This window comes from Schistocerca gregaria, chromosome 6 (genome assembly GCF_023897955.1).
Source record: "Schistocerca gregaria isolate iqSchGreg1 chromosome 6, iqSchGreg1.2, whole genome shotgun sequence".
NCBI classification, from domain to species: domain Eukaryota; kingdom Metazoa; phylum Arthropoda; class Insecta; order Orthoptera; family Acrididae; genus Schistocerca; species Schistocerca gregaria.
The window spans coordinates 439,515,179-439,538,154 of NC_064925.1; the positions used below are offsets into that span (position 1 = coordinate 439,515,179).

At 42.5% G+C, this 22,976-nt stretch overlaps 1 protein-coding gene across 1 annotated transcript in view; it reads left to right on the top strand.

The window, feature by feature from the left end:
• LOC126277983 (dystrobrevin beta) overlaps positions 1–22,976 on the top strand; it is a gene marked incomplete in the record, with an annotated part of 561,627 nt that overhangs the window by 495,877 nt on the left and 42,774 nt on the right. The window contains 2 exon segments of the mRNA XM_049977648.1: positions 3,690–3,882; positions 9,796–10,012. Coding sequence (XP_049833605.1) covers positions 3,690–3,882; positions 9,796–10,012 — 410 coding nt within the window.

The following is a 22,976-nucleotide window of genomic DNA, read 5'->3' on the forward strand; positions in this document are numbered from 1 at the left end:
TGTTTGTATTTGTTTCTTGCACGACAATAATTACTTCACCAAATCTCACTTATGACAGTGTGAGACTGAATTTAATAAGCAGCATTGATTCCATACACTTCAGGTGCCTGCTGTGAATAACAAATAAAAAAAATTCTGAACTGTATGGTGTTAGCTGATGAAACTTGAGTAGCCCACCACATCTCTGGATCAGCAAAGGCAAGTTTACTGTCAAAAAACAATGAGAATGCCAATGAGGGAAACAGTAATAGATACTATCTTGGGTCATATACCTTGTATGGATGAGCTATACAGCATACTAATTTTCCATGAAGTGTAGCGGTAGTTGGGGTGGATGATTTAGTGTACTAATCATTGAGTGGCAGGTCAGATCTTCACTTATTTTCAAATATGAAAAAATATTTTGGTGAAAAAGATATTTATGAAGGGTAGTTATGTTCAAAATACTACTATGTTTTTGTAATAAAAAGAAGGTTTGTGTTTAGTTTCACAACCCTAATGGATTCTGAAAGTGACTACAGGAAAAGGAGGATATAAGAAGTATTTACAGTGCTTCATATTTTTACGTCCTGGACAACTCTTATACATATTTGTTCACATGTAATTTCATTAAGTTTTGTAAGTCTTCCTAATTTGATATTCACACTGAAATTTGTCTTCAATGATCCCATTGTTGTTCTGTAATTACATCATTACCTTCCATCCTTTTTCTTCTTTGTTTTGAAGCAATGGAGTGATTGTATAGGATTCTCATGTGTGAGGGCAGTCAAAATGGTTTGCAGTTTTACAAGTTGCAAGTGTCTCCTTAAAAGTCTTTACACAGGTGTCACTGGAATAGCTAATTCACGGCTACCCTTCTGCTACACATTAAAAGACCCTCTCTCTCTCATTCAGCATGTTCTTTATTCACCTGTGGTCATCCTGTACTCTTCTCATTGCAAAGACATCTGGTGTCTTCAAACTGACGTTAACATCTACAGATATTACCATTGCCTGGAGGATTACAGTGTAACTTTATAAGGAATGTACATTGTAATGTGACAACAGATTCAGTCCTACCAAACTATAAAACATCAAAGGCTTTCTGTTCAGTAGTACTATCGTTGTTATTAGAGCTTTCTAAAGAAAGATGCTGGGAATAGTGAATTTGAATGCACACTGGTACTCAAACAAAACTGTTTGAGTTTCTCTTTCATTTGATGTATTATTTGTAATTTCAAGTTGAATATAATGAATGCTACAAAGCCTTAGAACTCCAATGTTCATTTTGAAATATTTGGTATAATGTTTTATTTAATTGTATTAAAAACAAAGATTCCAAGACTTACCAAGCGGGAAAGTGCCGGTAGACTGGCACAATAAAATAAGACACACACACACACACACACACACACACACACACACACACACCCATCCATCCATCCATACATACATACATATACAGACACAAGCAGACATATTTAAAGGCAAAGAGTTTGGGCAGAGATGTCAGTCGAGGCGGAAGTGCAGAGGCAAAGACGATGTTGAATGACAGGTGAGGTATGAGTGGCGGCAACTTGAAATTAGCGGAGATTGAGGCCTGGTGGATAACAAGAAGAGAGGATATATTGAAAGACAAGTTCCCATCTCCGGAGTTTGGATAGGTTGGTGTTGGTGGGAAGTATCCAGATAACTTGGACGGTGTAACACTGTGCCAAGATGTGCTGGCCGTGCACCAAGGCATGTTTAGCCACAGGGTGATCCTCATTACCAACAAACACTGTCTGCCTGTGTCCATTCATGTGAATGGACAGTTTGTTGCTGGTCATTCCCACATAGAAATCTTCACAGTGTAGGCAGGTCAGTTAAGTTTGTCAAGGTAACCCCATTCCTGATGTCCAGGCGGAGCTTCAAGGAATCCTCAGAACCTTAGGCCCCCTACAAAACCTTTCACCTGACTCCATCAAACTCCTGACCCCACTGACACCTCGCACTCCTACCTTCTATCTACTTCCTAAAATTCACAAATCCAAACATCCCGGCCGCCCCATTGTAGCTGGTTACCAAGCCCCCACAGAACGTCTCTCTGCCTATGTAGATCAACAACTTCAACCCATTACATGCAGTCTCCCATCCTTCATCAAAGACACCAACCACTTTCTCGAATGCCTGGAATCCTTACCCAGTCTGTTACCCCCGGAAAATATCCCGCACGTCCAGGGCCTCGCTGCAATGGAGCACTTCCTTTCACGCCGATCACATGCCACCCTACCTAAAACCTCTTTCCTCATCACCTTAGCCAGCTTCATCCTGACCCACAACTTCTTCACTTTTGAAGGCCAGACATACCAACTTAACTGACCTGCCTACACTGTGAAGATTTCTATGTGGGAATGACCAGCAACAAACTGTCCATTCACATGACTGGACACAGGCAGACAGTGTTTGTTGGTAATGAGGATCACCCTGTGGCTAAACATGCCTTGGTGCACGGCCAGCACATTTTGGCACAGTGTTACACTGTCCGGGTTATCTGGGTACTTCCCACCAACACCAACGTATCTGAACTGCAGACGTGGGAACTTGACCTTCAATATATCCTCTCTTCTTGTTATCCACCAGGCCTCAATCTCCGCTAATTTCAAGTTGCCGCCACTCATACCTCACCTGTCATTCATCATCATCTTTGCCTCTGCACTTCCGCCTCGACTGACATCTCTGCCCAAACTCTTTGCCTTTAAATATGTCTGCTTGTGTCTGTATATGGGTGTGTGTGTGTGTGTGTGTGTGTGTGTGTGTGTGTGTGTGTGTGTGTGTGTGTGTGTGCAAGCGCGCGCGATTATATACCTATCCTTTTTTCCCCCTAAGGTAAGTCTTTCCGCTCCTGGGATTGGAATGACTCCTTACTCTCTCCCTTAAAACCCACATCCTTTCGCCTTTCCCTCTCCTTCCCTCTTTCCTGAAGAAGCAACCGTTGGTTGCGAAAGCTAGAAATTTTGTGTGTGTGTTTGTGTGTTATTTTATTGTGCCTGTCTACCGGCACTTTCCCGCTTGGTAAGTCTTGGAATCTTTGTTTTTAATATATTTTTCCCATGTGGAAGTTTCTTTCTATTTTATTTACATCATGTTTTATTTAATTGGATAGATAAAAAAACTCACCAAGCAGTGGCAGAACACACACATAAAAGACTGTTGTAATTGGCAAGCTTTTGGATCCAGTGGCTACTTCTTCAGGCAGAAGGGTTGAAGGGGAAGGAAGAAGGGTGAAGGAAAAGGACTGTAGAGGTCTATGAAAGTGCGTAGATTTTGGGAAAGTCACCCAGAACTGTGAATCAGGGGAGACTATCGTATGGGATGAGAAGGAAATGTTGGTATAATGCTTTTCATACTAATTCCATAGGTATGTTATCTACAAATGGACTAATGGTTTTCCTGATAATGTATGCTGTTCGCAACGTACCTTATGACATGGTACAAAATGTGACATACGGCGACTCAAAGTAATTGAATAAAATGGTACCCATGAAATGCCTCTGTGGTTTTTATTTGGAAGAACTGCTTCATTGTATGAAATGCAGAACCCTCTTGCAAATTATTACTCTTTTAATATCTACATTTTACTGTTTGCATATCACACCCCGACAAATAAAAGGGTCATTGCTGAAGATACCAATGTGATTTTCACTGATACTGAGTGGTGACTTTTGCAGGCGGCAGCAAGAACTGGAGGCTGCTGGTGGTGGCAGTTCAAATAGTGCTGCAGGTGAGGAGAACCCCGCACTTGTGGCAGAGCTGAGGGCACTACGGCAGCGCAAGGAAGAACTAGAAACACATCTTGGTGTGCTCCAGGACTCACGTAGGCAACTTATGGTTCAACTGGAGGGCCTTATGAAACTACTGAAGGTGTGCATCTTCAACTCATTTCTTTAGAATATTTGGAAACTACTGCTGATCATTTATTCAAGAACAGAAAATAAACAGTTGCATGGTTGCAATGTTAAATGCAGCATTAAATACCAAACACATTCTTCTTACACTTCGTAAAAGTTGAAGTCAATGCCTTTCCTTTTATAAACTATTTTCATGCAACTGCATTTCAGTCATTTCCCCATATATTTGCTCCCACATAGTCTAAATCTGATTGGTTCATAGGTCAGAAGAGGAAGGCTGCAAGGATGTGGTGAACTTCTGATTCATTTGAGAGGAGGATAATAATTACACTGAAAAATGACTTGTAGCATAACCCACGAGTCTAGGTTTGAGTTGTGGTCCATTATATGTTAATGCTTGTGAACTGTAGCATGTGTGATCAAAATTAATATTACACATGACAATTTGCAAATGATTGGAATTACAGAACTGAATGTGACTTTCAGAATATGGGATTCTGTAAAGTCCATACATGCTGTGCAGTCAGAGCCTCTAAACCCCATGGCAACAAATGAAAGAAGGTTATAATTTGTTAAGTATCTCCCTTCATGTGTTTTCTGTGCATGTCCAAAAACATCAAATTTGGTTGTTGATGGACCAAGATGAACAATTTGGTGGTCTTCTATGTCAAGTCATTTTCAATATGAGATATGTCAGGCAAAAGTGCAAACAGGGTGCCTCTTATTCTTTGATGAAAGTTCTGGTGTGTCTCTCCGTGTGTGGCAGGGCATTTCTACGTCGAAATATAGTGTGTATAATTACCTAAAGAAGGAATAAGACCCCAATGTCTAAACTAGGGACAGCTAAGAACTTTACTTGCATGCAGTGCTGGTGCACGCATGCCAGTCTCTCTCATCTAAGTGCACACTTCCCCCTCTGCCACGCCACGCTGTCTGAGTGGGAAAACAGGGAAGGGGGGAATTGTGAAATTGCAGCACATGGCTGTGTTTTATATTTCTCAACAACATAGATCACAAACAAAACAAATTTTTAGTATTATTTAAATATTTTTGACACAATGAAGACATAAGGAAACAACAGAAAATCAAGGATGGAATGTAGCAGTATTATGAAAAGCATAGTTGCTACCTACAAAGAGACTGTCAGAAAGTTAGCTTTCAGCCAACAACAAGGCCTTCATTGGAAATAGACCACACACACACACACACACACACACACACACACACACACACACACACACTCTTTTCTCACTCAGATTGCCACATAATCATGAGTTATTTTATTTTGTTTCATCATCGAAAAAAGTTTCTTGCATATGAGGTATGTGAGAAAAGCAACGAGACTGACAACACCATCCATTTCAGAAGCACAGACCAAATTCCATATCTGTATAGCCATCATGTGATTTTTGAAAGCACCATCAGTGAAGTTGTGTTTTTGTTGTGTGTTACAAAAATGGAACAGCATAATTTAGAGCAACGTTATGCCACCAAGTTTTATGTTAAAGTTGGGGGAAATCCATGAGTGAGACCTTCAAAAGGTTGAAACAGGCCTGTGGGAAACATTCATTATCAAGAGCACAAGTTTTTTTGCAGGTTCAGATCATTTTTGGAAGACCGAGAACTTGCTGAAGATGAACCTTGCTCAGGGAGGCCTACAGCTTAAAAAACCAACAAAAATGTCAAACACATTCATGCTCATGTGATATTGTTCCTCCAGGAGAAAGTGTCAGTCAAGTATTTTACAAACAGATTATTGAAGGATTCAGGAAAATTGTGAATTGAGTGAGATCAGACATTGCAGAAAAGTGGATGCTGGGCCATGACTACAGTCAATCTCGCACAGCAACTTCCATCACAGAAGTTTTGATTGAACGAGGTGGTATAGCAGTTAGCACACTGGACTCGCATTTGTGAGGATGACAGTTCAAATCCCCATCCGACCACCCTGATTTAGGTTTTCCGTGATTTCCCTAAATCACTTTAGGCAAGTGCAAGATTGTTCCTTTGAAAGGGCATGGCCGACTTCCTTCTCCATCTTCTCCTAATCCGATGGGACCGATGACCTCACTGTTTGGTCCCCTCCCACCAACCGACCAACCAACCAACACAATTTTTGAGCTTGAAAAGACCTTCCTGTTTTTCACAGGACCTTATCTGAGTGTTTGTGACTTTTTACTTTTCCCAAAATTTAAAAATGTCATGAAAGGATGTCATTTTGGGACTCAGAAGGATATTAAGAAGAATGTGATCAATGTATTAAAAGCACTACAGTTGAAGCCTTTCAGTGGTGCTGCTGGGAAAAATTACCTTGCCGGTGTACAGCTGCCAAAAGGAACTACTTAATATTCTTCTTAATATCCTGCCAAGTCCCAAAATGATGTCCTTTTATGACATTTTTAAATTTTGGGGAAAGTAAAAAGTCACAAGGACTCAGAAATATTTGTTCAAAAAAACTTTGGTAGGTAAGAAATCAGTCTTGTTACTTTTCTCACACTCCTCGTGTATGTTGATTAAGACATTGATTTTATGTTTGAAAACTCATTATGGAAATGTGGAAACTTCCTGAGAAAAACAACACAGAACCCCTGGACAGTGTTAACGTAAAAGAATTTGTCTTTAAATGGGAATTACCCTGCAGATCGATCAGTTACATCTGCAGATGCACAGAGGTGCTTTCAACTGAAATGGCAAATGGTCTTGAAAACACTTCAAATACAGATTTATCATTGTCAGTGTCCTCAATTGTTTAGAAAGCTAGTCCTATAATTCTTTCAATGCTGTAGTGCATTGTTGGTAGTTTGCATTTTATTTAATGCCAGTGAGCTTACGGGAAAGGACAGCTTTCCTTGTCAGAAGTTGTCCATTCACAACGTAATTTTCTTTTTAAATGTGTTCACTTTTATCATGAAATAAGAAATAAGTTGTTTCTCACCGTGCAGTGTCTTACTGAGGGCAGTCTGCAGTCAACTTATATTTAGAGTATGAGGTTAGTAATCCTTTCCAGACCATCTGATTCTCGTTATTGCTTTCTGTTTTCCTTCAGAAATTCAATAAAACCACAATTAAATTAATAACTCATTCCAGGCTTGCCCTTTGATGTAACCAATGCACTTTGCAGTAATATATTTATTTATGTAGCGCCTGTATTGTCACATGCATGATATTTGACTTGTCTTCATTCAGTTCTGTCAAAAACTGTTACAGCTAATAATGTAATAATGTGTGCAACCTCAGAAAATTTACTGTTTGCACCACCAGTTCCATCATGTGTTCCATGCCTGCATATTTAATACAAAGTTCTTCTTGATGCACAGAATGTTGATTCCCATACAAATCATCTGTAAATTGTTATAATTTTTAGCTGTTTCATTACCAGCTGAATCCTTAAATTGTGTGTGTATGGTGATTTAATGCTGCTTCATAGCAAATTTGCTTTACCTATCGACTTGTGACTACATAATAGATATTGAGAGTTCTCGTACTTCTCCTCTGTGATTCCCACGCATTTTTAAAGGACTGCAACAAAAGATTGCCAGATGGCCTCTTTTTGTTCAAACAGCCACTTGACCTGTAAACTCCTTCGATTTTATGAACAAATAATCTGCTGAACTGGAGAAAGACATGCTGACCAAAAAAAGCTGCACCAAATGCTGGTAGAAAACATTGCAGCACACTGCTAAATGAAATTTCACACCATACCAAGGAGGACCGAGCAAAACCAAGGTGGACCAAGTAGTGCTGCGAGAGGCCGAGTCTCAGACTGCACACAGGCAACTCATTGTGCACAATTGAAATTTTTCACACTGTCTCTGACCTGCTCCAAACTGTCTTTGATGTAGTGATTACTGCTCATGATGCCATCATAATGTGCAAGTCAATGTTACATGTTGTATCCAGTGGCATCTCAAACTATCTCACCTGCAATTTTTCTGCTGTGCCACTCGGTAACGCAGGTTGCCAGATTGTATCACCATTCTAGTGTCCAACACGTATGAAGTCATCAGTGGAGTACGCATTGAAAATGGACTCACCTGAAAACGTATCATTTTTGCCACTAAGAGTGTCATTAACAGTGTGTGTGAGCCCCCTTGTTCATGGTTTCTGGGATGAAAGCCAATGTTGCAGCCCACATGCTACCAGGTTGGACTGCAGAAGATGGCATCAAATCATCCCAGCAGACAGGTCCACACATACTGCAGTTATCCAGCATAAAGCCAGCACTGTAGATAAGACACTGTGGTTCTTCATGACTATGCTGACAATAGGGATGATATCTAAGTTGTGGTTATATTGTGTTGCCCTGTAGCCGCTTGCAAAATTGTTTCAATTCACTATTTCCAGTCACAGCTCACTGTCATGGCTTCACATCCTGTATGAGATAAAATGTCAGTGTTTTGGTGACAGTTTCCCAGAAACCAATGATGTTGTCAGATCCTGGTTTCAGTTGTACTGTTTGTGAAAACTGTGTAAGTTAATCCGATTGTGCTAAGCAGCCAGCTTGGTGCTGGATGGTCAGGCTTGCCCTTGGCTACAGTTTTCTGATGCCCCCCCCCCCCCCCCCCCACACACACACAGAGAGACAGGTGCTACTGCTCACATAGAATGCTGTGCTGTAATTGCAGCAATGTTGTTATACTTACATTGCTGTTTGTAAGTGACAACAGAGGGATCTTGAAAGAGTTTCCAATTGTTTCTTACCATGTACCTTAACCTTAAAGTTGCCATTATTAATTGTGGTGCAGATCCTAATTGTCTGTATAAAAATAGATCCCTTAAACACTGTTTGAAGTACACACATTTCACCGTTCATGGTTTTCACTCACTTTGTCATATTTTCAGTTCACAGACCACTAGTATAGCAGTACATCATCTGCATTGTTTTAATGGACAAGAACACGGAGGGAGTGCATGACTAACAATTAATCCAAAATCCAGTTCAAATTCACTGTGCATTATTCCATAAATGAGTACATATACATACAATTATACTTCTGAAATGATTGTCTGGGACAATATTTTTATTACAAGGAATCTGAAAAATTCACAGTTCGTGATAAATGCAAATACACATCTAAATTCCACCCAAAAATGCAAAATTACCTAATACATGCTATTTAATGGCAAATTGTGTTCTGATAAACTATGTCATCAGAGATAGTTTGAAATAGCTTTATTTTCTGGATATAAATACTGAAAATGTACTCAGTTTTGGTTACTGGTATTGCAAATCCTTTAGTGAAGCCCAGTTTCTAAATATAATGTGTGTAAGAACGTGTTTGCAAAATAAAAAGTGCATGAACGCAATAATGTATCAGTGTGCTCAATGGTCTGATGTCATACCACTTGTGGGCCATTGAGAGATACTCTCAATGTAATCCAACGTGGAACTCGACTGTGGGACCTGGTATCTTAGAACAAAGAAACACTTACATTTTTCGGCTAGCTAAAGTTCAAAAGTGGGTCCAATTCAGACACTTTAATGTGATAGTTTTAGGTGACAGGTGTTTTAAATTGTGGTTGCTCAGATACTGGTAGATGTCTGGCCTGAAATACTTAGCATAGCCAGAAGAGTGTACATGGTTGCTAGACGTTATTGTGCCACTAGAGGGGAATATAGTGTTATATTAAAATGTTAGACAATAAAACTTTTTGCCTGTTTCAATTATTTGTGGGAACTGACATTAAGTGACTATCCATTTAGTGCAAAACATCCTGACCACGTATATTAATAAGGAGTCCTGGAAGAGTTTTCTGCTGTAGCTCATGTTTTGATGGTAGAATATACAATTTTTGTTGGTGTTATGGACAGCTCCTCCATCCTGCCTGCCTTTCCCTTAGCAGGTTCCCACTCACCACCCCCATCTGCATGCACAAAATTACTACATCCATTTTTGTATACTAATATTTGGAATGTTATGTACAGAATCACCAAGCTTCACCACGCTCCACACCAAATTCATCTCCACGTTCAACAAAATCACCCCCACTACCACCTGGCGCTGGTGCTCCATCATCAAGGTCAGCCCCTCCAACTCCTGGTGGCCAGCTTCAGCCTACCATGATGTCCTCACTTGGTTCAGGAGCTGATTCTCTCACAGGTGTTGGGGGAGATGTAAGATCAGCTTTTGGAGCATCCTCAGGTATTGTAGGTAAATATTCATTTTCAGTCGTTATTATGAATATATGTGGTTTCATCTTTTCTGCAACAAGTACGTTTGTTATTGTCTCTGTTGCATTTCGAAATCTTCTCTATCATCTTACTTTCTCTTTTCGTTTGTTCAAGTTCCTTTTTTTCCCCCCAAGGGAAGTCTTTCCGCTCCCGGGATTGGAATGACTCCTTGACTCCTTACCCTCTCCCTTAAAACCCACATCCTTTCGTCTTTCCCTCTCCTTCCTGAAGAAGCAACCATCGGTTGCGAAATCTAGTAATTCTGTGTGTGTGTTTGTGTGTTTTGTTCATTGTGCCTGTCTGCTGGCGCTTTCCCGCTTGGTAAGTCTTGGAATCTTTGTTTTTAATATATTTTTCCCATGTGGAAGTTTCTTTCCCTGCATAACTTGAATTTTAACTTTCAATTGACATGGCATGTGTACTGAGCAGTCTTTCACTCTTCAGAAGGGTGTGTGTGTGTGTGTGTGTGTGTGTGTGTGTGTGTGTGTGTGTGTGTGTGTGTGTGTGTGTGTGTGTGTGCGCTGGACAGGGTTCAAGTCTTAGTTCAGTACATGTTTTTAATCTGCAAGTAAGTTCATACCAGATGTATTTTAACCTGCTGATTTCAAAAGTAAAATTGTGAAGAACAAGTGTAAAAGCTGTATCTCAGTTGACTATACACTGAGGTGGCAAAAGTCATGGGGTAGCTATATGCACATATGCAGATGGTGATAGTATCAAATACAAAAGATATAAAATGGCAGTGCATTGGCAGAGCAATCATTTGTACTCAGATGATTCATGTGAAAATGTCCAGAATGTCATTATGGCCACACAATGAGAATTGGCAGCCTTTCAGTGGGAATGACAGTTGGAGCTAGATGCTTGGGACATTCCATTTCAGAAATTATTAGGGAATCCAATGTTTTGAGATCCATAGCGTCAAGAGTGTGCCAAGAATACCAAATTTCAGCCATTATCTCTCATCATGGAGAATGCAATAACCAATGGCCTTCACTTAATCCTTTAAGTGGGTATGACAGATATGTCCATCCACACTCTGCTAATTCTGTGGCTAGTAGCTAATGGGGATGACGAGCTATCAGTCTGCCATTGAAAATGTGGTATTGGTTGAGCTTCATCCACTAGATGACAGCTCTTCTCAGGCAATGCAGCATATTCTGGGCTAGTATAACATCTTCCACCTACGTGAACATCAATAATATGCATCCTGTAAAGCAGCTGCAAAAGCACATAATTTTTGTTTGTGTTTGCTGCTGCATTAGGAGCTGATCTTTTGCAGAGATGAATAGAAGTCTTTTTTCTTTCAAATTTTAAAATAAAGCAGCTGCTTTTAGCAAGTGATGATAATTTCAGTGACAGTTCTGAAATACTTCAAGATACGGATTTTGAGTCTAGTGAAAGTGATTTCAATTCAGAAACAACTGATGACTAGACACTAATGCAGCAAATGGTGTCTAGTGCATTTGTGTGTCCTAGTTCAGTTTATGATCAGTATTTGTTCAGTAGTAGCATCAGTACAGTTATGCCTCTAAAACAGTATAATGTGTTATGTTGTTTTATGTTGTTTTGTGAATGATGCTTTGTGCAAAATAATAGCTGAACAGAAGGACTTCTGTTCACAACCACCATAGCTTCTCGTCACAATTCAGCAGCATGTTCCAGAGTTTACAGTTGGCTGAATACTACAAGGATGAGGTAAAAATACTTTTTGGAATGCTCTTACTTCAAAGAATTCTTTCCAAACCAGTACACAACATGTATTTTTCAAAGAGAGAATCAGTGGCCACACCTTTCTTCAGGAAACTGATGAGTGAAAAGTGGTTTCATCTTTTATTGAAATTCCTCCACTTTTACAACAATACCTCATATGGTGCACTAGGCACTATCAGTAGAAAAGCATCCAATTATGGAGCATCTGCAGTGTAAATTCAGATCAATATACGTGCCAGAAAGGAATGTCACAGTTGAGGAATCGTTGTTGCTGTGGAAAGGATGGCTTGGATGAAGCCAATGTACGCCATCAAAGTGCAGCAGATTCAGCATCAAATTTTACGAACTTGGTAAAACCCGCTGTACGTATGTATGGTTCACTGGAAAGGACACTAATTATGTTAGCCATCAGGAGAAACAATAATCTCTCAAATTGTTTTGGAGCTTGCTGCTGATCTCTTTGGGAAAGGTCACTGTATTTATCTTGACACATGGTACACCACTCCAGATTGGGTGGACAAACTAACCAGCATTAATACCAACATCTTCAGCACAATGCAGCAAGATGGGAAGGGGTTTTCTGGCTTAATAAAAAATGAAGGAAGGAGAGTACATAACAGGTTACAGAGGTAAGCAGATGGTAATGAAATGGAAGGACCTTCCGTAAAATACATTTTTAAATTTAAACTCAAAGAAGGGAATCGTTCAAAAGCCATGCGTTACAACAAGAATATGTGAGGTATAGATAGGTGCAGTGGTCAGGAGCAAGCTGAAAAAATATTATCAGAAGCTTTTCTGCCACTTGTTGTACATTGCATGCTTCGTGCATATGTTGTGTACAAGGAGCATGATGGTAAACAAAGTAGAATGAGCTTCATGATTAGTGGTGACGAACAGTTGGCCATATCTTCACCACAACAAGGGACATCATTGGGATGCACACCTAGAACACCAAAAGTGACACACCTTACAGCCAGGCAGTTTCCAGACTTTTTTCTGCCCACAGTACAGAAATGACCAGCAAAGAGGTATGTGGTGTGTGTGAGAAATGGCTTTCACAATGAGACTTCATACGGGTGTGCATCATGCTAAGTTTCTGCGTGTGCAGCTCCTTGCTTTAAAATGTTTCACACTGAAGAAGACAGGTTAACAACCAAGAGCAGCAGCATTTGTGTATGGTTGTCAGGTCTGTCAGACAAACAACACTGTGTGAAATAACCCCAGAAATCAATGTGGGACATACGACAAACACATCTGTTAGAACATTGTGGTAAAATTTGGCGTTGATGGACTATAACAGCAGAAAACTGGTGCAAATACCTTCACTAACAACAAGACAGGATCTGCAGTTCTTCTAATGGGCTCGTGACAATATTAGTTGGACCTTAGGAATTGGAAAACAATGGCCTGGTACAATGAGTTCTGATTTCAGTTGGTAAAAACTGACTGTGGGATTAGTGTGTGGTGTAAACCCTATGAAGCCATGGATCTGTGTTGTCAACAAGGCACTGTGCCAGCTGGTGATAGCTCCATAATGCAGTGGGCCATGTCTATATGGAATGCATTGGGTTCTCTGGTCCAACTGAAATGATTTTAGACTGGATGTGGTTTTTTTTGGCAACTTGGAGACCATTTGCATCCATTCATGAACTTCATGTTCCCAAACAATGATGCATATTGTCAGTAGCCCACACCCTGTTCATGATTGGTTTGAAGAATGGCCAACCAGATCACCCAACATGAATCCCATTGAACATTTATGAAATATAATCCAGAGCTCACATCATACACATCATCTTGCACTGACAACACTTTTGCAATTATGGATGGCTATAGAGGCATCATGGCTCATTATTTCTGCAGAGGAGATGCAGGGACTTCTTGAGCCCATGCCATGTTGAGCTGCTAAACTTTGCTGGCCAGGAGATGGTCCAACACAATATTTTGAGGTATCCCATGACTTTCATCATCTTAGTGTAAAGTGTTCATAAGTTTTCTTTGCATTTTTCTGTACCTGTAATTTGCTTTTTAAAAGAAAAGAAAAAAAATGGTCAAGTAATTATTGTTTTTCTCCATATTCCAATTTGTACATAAAACAACTTAGTGACTCTGAGGTTAAGAAAGTGGACATGCATTCAGGAGGAGCAGGGTTCTATACCCATCCTGGCTATCCCAGTTTAGGTTCTCTGTTGTTTCCTTAATATTCCTTTAGGCAAATACTGAGGTATTTAATTTGAAAAAGATGTGTCCAGTCATCCCAACCCAGCCAACTTAACTCCACCATGACATTAAACCTAATTTTAGTTGATTTCTTCTCTTTTGCACAGAGAAACGTCTTGTCTTTATGCTCTTAAATCTTCTCAGTTTGAGTAACACATGTTGTGTATGGCTCTAGTTACAGTAAGGAAATCTTCCCATCTCTGACTTCCCTAAATAGCTTTAACACGGTGAGATAATCAAGGTAAATCAACCAAAAATTAAGATAAAGACACCAGTTTATTATGCTTGCTTTCTCTCTCTTTGTTGCAACATTATACAGCTAACTTATTTATCTATCAGAAGTCAGAAGTATGAATATTATGTAAAGTAGATAACTATACACCTCACAGAGGACTCCTTAAAAATACGCAATTATATTTGCTACCATTAATCAACCCAGTTTCAGATAAATTTCACAACTGCAATATAAGACAAAATATTTCAATACTGTCTTCACATTCTTCTCTAGTGATCAGAGTGCAGTTATGTATTTTGTTCTAAAAGTCATCATCAACCTCACATAAGACTCAAACTTCTATAAGTTAAAGAACATGTATATATGCTGTATCTTACTGGCCACTCCTTTTAAAAATTATCTGATAATCTAGATTAAAGGACTGAACAATGAAGAGATTAAAGGACTGAGCAACATTGGGAAAAGGTTGGATTACTAGTCATCACAAGCACCTCTAACACATACTTGCCTGCTCTCTACCCACTGGTGTCCCGTCGAGAAGAAGCAGTGGGAAAGAGGGGGGGAGGGGATATCAGGGTTATGTGGGGGAGGAGAAGACCCAACACTGCATGATGTAGCATGCAGAGACTAGATTGTGGCCAGACAAGGCTGCATGGCAGTATCTGGAGGCGGTGGGGTGGGGGGTAGGGAGTGAAAAAGGAGGGCAGCAGAGAGGGGAAAAGACCCATGGTGTTGGCTCCAGGTACACCGAACAGATATTCAAGAGCAAGAGGCAGCAGGTGCAAGCTATAGGAATGTGACAGACAGGCACCGGAGCCAATAAGTTCATACAGCACATGATGGCAATGTCATGGAAGAATGCATTAAGAGAGGCTGACATGACAGAGGTTATTGGGTAGAAGGTATGGGTGCAGTGGTTAGCGGAGATTGAGACTAGGACTATTACAGGACCCAAGAAAATGTTGCACCTGCTCAGTGCAGATAAATTGATGACAGGGTGAATCCACATGGCACTGGCTGCAAAGCAGGCATTGAACTCAAGTTTGTTTTGCCTGGTAGAGTATTCCACCTCTGGATAGGCAATTCAGCTCTTGGCCACAGGTAATTTGTTCTGGTGGACAGCTGGTTAGTTTTCATACCCATATAAAATGCTGTGCAAAAATTACAGTAGAGCTGGTATATGACATGGCTACTTTCACAATGATTTTCAATTTTTTAGAGTCTGCCAGTGTCTGTTCCTCACAAATTTGCTACTACAGAAACAAACCTCTATGGTGCAGGCATTCCTGAACCACCTCTGCTCCCTCTGCAAGATACCGTTAGCATATACTCCTAATTACCTACACAATATCTGCCAAATTGAAATCTTTGCCTTTGAGCATCTGGAAGAGCACTTCAGAAACCTCTACAGACACCACCTCCAAAAATCCTACTCCCACCTTGGAATGCCACTACCCATCAACACCTATCCTAACCCCAGTGAACCCCTTCATCAACCCATCATGGTCCTCAGACCCTGCCTTTCTTCCCTTTTCCATGAGCCACATCCCCGAAAACTTAAAAATTCCTACAGAAGTGTCAGTCCTTTCTAAAGAGCTCAGCTTCAGCCACACACCCAAAAGTTAAGCCACACTGGACTTCCAGGTCTTACCATGGAAACCCTCCAAACAAAGCCAACTTCATTCCGACATAGACACTTGCCTCTTCAGTTCATACCACTATCCATGACCTCCCCCTCTCCCACCTAACTAGCCTATGGATACCTTCCAGGAATTTACCACCTCCAACTTGGCCGTACCATCCTTCCCACAGTCTCTTCCCAAGAACACAAACACCTCAATAGAAGAAATAACAGCCATCTGCAACCTCAAGACAGACCCGGATTTGATGACCCTCACTGCAGACAAAGGTTCCACCACCGTTATCACAGTGGCTACCTGACAGAAGGCATCTGCCATCTGTCTGTCTCCCGCAACTACAATCTCTGCCATAGTGATTCTATCCCCGAAATCCTGCAAAACCTCCAGTCCTTTCTCAAATCCATTGGCTCATTCTAAAACCTCTCCATGAAATCTCTCCCCCTCCTCACCCCAGTGAGACCCTGCACATTCACCTTGTACAATCTTCCCAAACATGTCATACCCAACAATCTTGGATGCCCCCTTGTTGCTAGTACCATGATCCCAGTCAAAGAATCTCTACCCTTGCCAACAAATACCTCCAACCAGATGCTCATAGCCTAGCATCTCATATTAATGATTCAGACCACTTCCCTCACTCACTCTCAACCATCCAAACCCTAACACGGTTGATGCCACCTCCCTATATACCAACATCCCTCATGGCCATGGCCTTACTGCTATCAAAGACTTCCCCTCCCAGTGTCCTTTAGATTCCAAACCTACAACATCATTCCCAATTCATCTACCCAATTACATCCTGACACATAATGACTTCTCCTTTGAGGGAAAGATATATAAATAAGCATGGTGCCCTTCTATGCCATAGTGTTCTCATCTATAGCAGGTCTCCCTAACCTCCCAAAACTCTAAACCCCTCATAAGGTTCATTGATGATACCTCCATGATCTGGACTCAGGTCAAACCAACCTACCCTAGTTCTTCCACAGATTCTTCCACTCATCTCCCTGGTTGTCCCTAATCCAACTTGCCACCTGCATGGATGTCGACCTCCATCTCCCTGATGACTCCATCACACCTCTGTCCACATCAAGCCCACTAACCATCAACAGTACCTGCATTTTGACGAATGTCATCCCTTACACACCAGAAAATTGCTTCTATATAGCCTGGCCACTCATGGACGGCATATCTGCAGTAACAAGAATTCCCTTGCCCAGTATGCTGAAGATATCACTGTGGGATTCACAGGTAGTCTGCAATCAGATTTCCGTAGTCACATCTTCACACAGCCATCTTCCAACCATTAACCAAAAGAACCAGCCACAAAATAACCACCCCTTCATCATTCACTATGAAGATATCATCTAAGTTGTGCTCAGTAGGAGTGAGGTCAGGTACCCTCATGTCCATGTAATGTTTATAATATTGCTTTGAGTAATGGGTTGATGGATTTCCATTTTGAGTGGAACAGTGTACAGCAAGTTGCTATAGGTAAGCAGATGATACAGGTGTTGGGTGGTGTCGTTTGCTATCCATGTCAGGAGTGATAGCTGACATAGTATGGGTCTCAGTTCATCCCTTGCAAACATTAACCATGTTGAGATGCTGCAATTGGCCTAAACTTCATGTTTCTTTTAAGACAGATTCATTGCTTCATGTGGATTTTTAGTAAATGTTCTGCCATCAGCATGACCCATTATGTATAATTACTTCCAGGTCAGATGATGATTTGCTGTACTTTGAGCATCCAGCAGTAGTATTACTGGGAATCTGTTACTACTGCAGACAAATATAATATCTGGACAACTTCAGAGATTTTGTGCCCCTCACATCTGGTTCCAATAGTCTGGTCTCAATCACATCCACTGACAAATTCTCTTTTGTTTATTATGCGACTTCTGTTAACAATGCAGCTCAATGTCTGAGTGAATTACAGTGGCACACTATACTGATTCGATCCATTTCTTGCAGTAATTAAATTATTCTTCTGCAATATGGCAGCTATTGCTAATTGAGTTGATCATCAATGTTTTTGTTAGTTGTTTGAATGGTTCCATTTATTGGACTTCTTAGTATCCATTATCAGTCTTACCAAGTTGGAATAATGAAAGAGATATAGAAAATTAATAAAAAGAACTATGCTGATCATCAAAAGTTTCTTTAGTAAGAGTGAGACTATCTCAGAAATGCTCAACACAGTGATATTAAAGGTTAAATTGGAAACATTGACAGAATTCTACTGCCAGTAAGGCTTCCTGCACATTGTCCACAAATAGAAAGGAAAGAGGGAGAGGGCAATGATGATGCCAATGCAGTGCTTGTCCTGTATTGCACACCATACGATGACTTGCAGAAAACAAATGTATATATTGGCCTAGACACTTTATCCAGATGACTACTATGACAATGTAAATAAAACAGAAAGAAACTTCCACATGGGAAAAATATATTAACAACAAAGATTCCAAGACTTACCAAGCGGGAAAGCGCCGGTAGACAGGCACATGAACAAAACACACAAACACACACACAGAATTACGAGCTTTCGCAACTGGCAGTTGCTTCGTCAGGAAGGAAGGAAGGAGAGGGAAAAATGAAAGGATGTGGGTTTTAAGGGAGAGGGTAAGGAGTCATTCCAATCCCGGGAGCGGAAAGACTTCCCTTAGGGGAAAAAAAGGACAGGTGTACACTCGCGCGCACACACACACACACACACACATATCCATCCGCACATACACAGACACAAGCAGACATATTTAAAGGCAAAGAGTAAGGGCAGAGATGTCAGTCGAGGCGGAAGTACAGAGGCAAAGAAGTTGTTGAAAGACAGGTGAGGTATGAGTGGCGGCAACTTGAAATTAGCGGAGGTTGAGGCCTGGCGGATATCGAGAAGAGAGGATATACTGAAGGGCGAGTTCCCATCTCCGGAGTTCGGATAGGTTGGTGTTGGTGGGAAGTATCCAGATAACTCGGACGGTGTAACACTGTGCCAAGATGTGCTGGCCATGCATCAAGGCATGTTTAGCCACAGGGTGATCCTCATTACCAACAAACACTGTCTGCCTGTGTCCATTCATGCGAATGGACAGTTTGTTGCTGGTCATTCCCACATAGAAAGCATCACAGTGCAGGCAGGTCAGTTGGTAAATCACGTGGGTGCTTTCACATGTGGCTCTCCCTTTGATCGTGTACACCTTCCGGGTTACAGGACTGGAGTAGGTGGTGGTGGGAGGGTGCATAGGACAGGTTTTACACCGGGGACGGTTGCAAGGGTAGGAGCCAGAGGGTAGGGGAGGTGGTTTGGGGATTTCATAGGGATGAACCAAGAGGTTACGAAGGTTAGGTGGACGGCGGAAAGACACTCTTGGTGGAGTGGGGAGGATTTTATGAAGGATGGATCTCATTTCGGGGCAGGATTTTAGGAAGTCGTATCCCTGCTGGAGAGCCACATTCAAGGTCTGATCCAGTCCCGGGAAGTATTCTGTTACAAGTGGGGCACTTTTGGGGTTCTTCTGTGAGAGGTTCTGGGTTTGAGGGGATGAGGAAGTGGCTCTGGTTATCTGCTTCTGTACCAGTTTGGGAGGGTAGTTGCGGGATGCGAAAGCTGTTTTCAGGTTGTTGGTGTAATGGTCGAGGGATTCAGGACTGGAGCAGATTCGTTTGCCACGAAGGCCTAGGCTGTAGGGAAGGGACCGTTTGATATGGAATGGGTGGCAGCTGTCATAATGGAGGTACTGTTGCTTGTTGGTGGGTTTGATGTGGACGGATGTGTGCAGCTGGCCATTGGACAGATGGAGGTCAACGTCTAGGAAAGTGGCATGGGATTTGGAGTAGGACCAGGTGAATCTGATGGAACCAAAGGAGTTGAGGTTGGAGAGGAAATTCTGGAGTTGTTCTTCACTGTGAGTCCAGATCATGAAGATGTCATCAATAAATCTGTACCAAACTTTGGGTTGGCAGGCTTGGGTAACCAAGAAGGCTTCCTCTAAGCGACCCATAAATAGGTTGGCATACGAGGGGGCCATCCTGGTACCCATGGCTGTTCCCTTTAATTGTTGGTATGTCTGGCCTTCAAAAGTGAAGAAGTTGTGGGTCAGGATGAAGCTGGCTAAGGTGACGAGGAAAGAGGTTTTAGGTAGGGTGGCAGGTGATCGGCGTGAAAGGAAGTGCTCCATTGCAGCGAGGCCCTGGACGTGCGGTATATTCGTGTATAGGGAAGTGGCATCAATGGTTACAAGGATGGTTTCCGGGGGTAACAGACTGGGTACGGATTCCAGGCGTTCGAGAAAGTGGTTGGTGTCTTTGATGAAGGATGGGAGACTGCATGTAATGGGTTGAAGGTGTTGATCTACGTAGGCAGAGATACGTTCTGTGGGGGCTTGGTAACCAGCTACAATGGGGCGGCCAGGATGTTTGGATTTGTGAATTTTAGGAAGTAGGTAGAAGGTAGGAGTGCGAGGTGTCGGTGGGGTGAGGAGTTTGATGGAGTCAGGTGAAAGGTTTTGTAGGGGGCCTAAGGTTCTGAGGATTCCTTGAAGCTCCGCCTGGACATCAGGAATGGGATTACCTCGGCAAACTTTGTATGTAGAGTTGTCTGAAAGCTGACGCAGTCCCTCAGCCACATACTCCCGACGATCAAGCACCACGGTCGTGGAACCCTTGTCAGCCGGAAGAATGATGATGGATCGGTCAGCTTTCAGATCACGGATAGCCTGGGATTCGGCTGTGGTGATGTTGGGAGTAGGATTAAGGTTTTTCAAGAAAGATTGAGAGGCAAGGCTGTAAGTGAGAAATTCCTGGAAGGTTTGGAGAGGGTGATTTTGAGGAAGAGGAGGTGGGTCCCACTGTGATGGAGGACGGAACTGTTGCAGGCAGGGTTCAATTTGGATAGTGTCTTGGGGAGTTGAATCATTAGGAGTGGGATCAGGATTGTTTTTCTTCGTGGCAAAGTGATATTTCCAGCAGAGACTACGAGTGTAGGACAGTAAATCCTTGACAAGGGCAGTTTGGTTGAACCTGGGAGTGGGGCTGAAGGTGAGGCCTTTGGATAGGACAGAGGTTTCGGATTGGGAGAGAGGTTTGGAGGAAAGGTTAACTACTGAATTGGGGTGTTGTGGTTCCAGATTGTGTTGACTGGAATTTTGAGGTGTTGGGGGGAGTGGAGCTGGAAGTGGGAGATTGAGTAGATGGGAGAGACTGGGTCTGTGTGCAATGAGAGGAAGTTGAGGTTTGTTGGAAAGGTTGTGGAGGGTGAGTGAGTTGCCTTTCCGGCGGGACCCACCTCCTCTTCCTCAAAATCACCCTCTCCAAACCTTCCAGGAATTTCTCACTTACAGCCTTGCCTCTCAATCTTTCTTGAAAAACCTTAATCCTACTCCCAACATCACCACAGCCGAATCCCAGGCTATCCGTGATCTGAAAGCTGACCGATCCATCATCATTCTTCCGGCTGACAAGGGTTCCACGACCGTGGTGCTTGATCGTCGGGAGTATGTGGCTGAGGGACTGCGTCAGCTTTCAGACAACTGTACATACAAAGTTTGCCGAGGTAATCCCATTCCTGATGTCCAGGCGGAGCTTCAAGGAATCCTCAGAACCTTAGGCCCCCCTACAAAACCTTTCACCTGACTCCATCAAACTCCTCACCCCACCGACACCTCACACTCCTACCTTCTACCTGCTTCCTAAAATTCACAAATCCAAACATCCTGGCCGCCCCATTGTAGCTGGTTACCAAGCCCCCACAGAACATATCTCTGCCTACGTAGATCAACACCTTCAACCCATTACATGCAGTCTCCTATCCTTCATCAAAGACACCAACCACTTTCTCGAACGCCTGGAATCCGTACCCAGTCTGTTACCCCCGGAAACCATCCTTGTAACCATTGATGCCACTTCCCTATACACAAATATCCCGCACGTCCAGGGCCTCGCTGCAATGGAGCACTTCCTTTCACGCCGATCACCTGCCAGCCTACCTAAAACCTCTTTCCTCGTCACCTTAGCCAGCTTCATCCTGACCCACAACTTCTTCACTTTTGAAGGCCAGACATACCAACAATTAAAGGGAACAGCCATGGGTACCAGGATGGCCCCCTCGTATGCCAACCTATTTATGGGTCGCTTAGAGGGAGCCTTCTTGGTTACCCAAGCCTGCCAACCCAAAGTTTGGTACAGATTTATTGATGACATCTTCATGATCTGGACTCACAGTGAAGAACAACTCCAGAATTTCCTCTCCAACCTCAACTCCTTTGGTTCCATCAGATTCACCTGGTCCTACTCCAAATCCCGTGCCACTTTCCTAGACGTTGACCTCCATCTGTCCAATGGCCAGCTGCACACATCCGTCCACATCAAACCCACCAACAAGCAACAGTACCTCCATTATGACAGCTGCCACCCATTCCATATCAAACGGTCCCTTCCCTACAGCCTAGGCCTTCGTGGCAAACGAATCTGCTCCAGTCCTGAATCCCTCGACCATTACACCAACAACCTGAAAACAGCTTTCGCATCCCGCAACTACCCTCCCAAACTGGTACAGAAGCAGATAACCAGAGCCACTTCCTCATCCCCTCAAACCCAGAACCTCTCACAGAAGAACCCCAAAAGTGCCCCACTTGTAACAGAATACTTCCCGGGACTGGATCAGACCTTGAATGTGGCTCTCCAGCAGGGATACGACTTCCTAAAATCCTGCCCCGAAATGAGATCCATCCTTCATGAAATCCTCCCCACTCCACCAAGAGTGTCTTTCCGCCGTCCACCTAACCTTCGTAACCTCTTGGTTCATCCCTATGAAATCCCCAAACCACCTCCCCTACCCTCTGGCTCCTACCCTTGCAACCGCCCCCGGTGTAAAACCTGTCCTATGCACCCTCCCACCACCACCTACTCCAGTCCTGTAACCCGGAAGGTGTACACGATCAAAGGGAGAGCCACATGTGAAAGCACCCACGTGATTTACCAACTGACCTGCCTGCACTGTGATGCTTTCTATGTGGGAATGACCAGCAACAAACTGTCCATTCGCATGAATGGACACAGGCAGACAGTGTTTGTTGGTAATGAGGATCACCCTGTGGCTAAACATGCCTTGATGCACGGCCAGCACATCT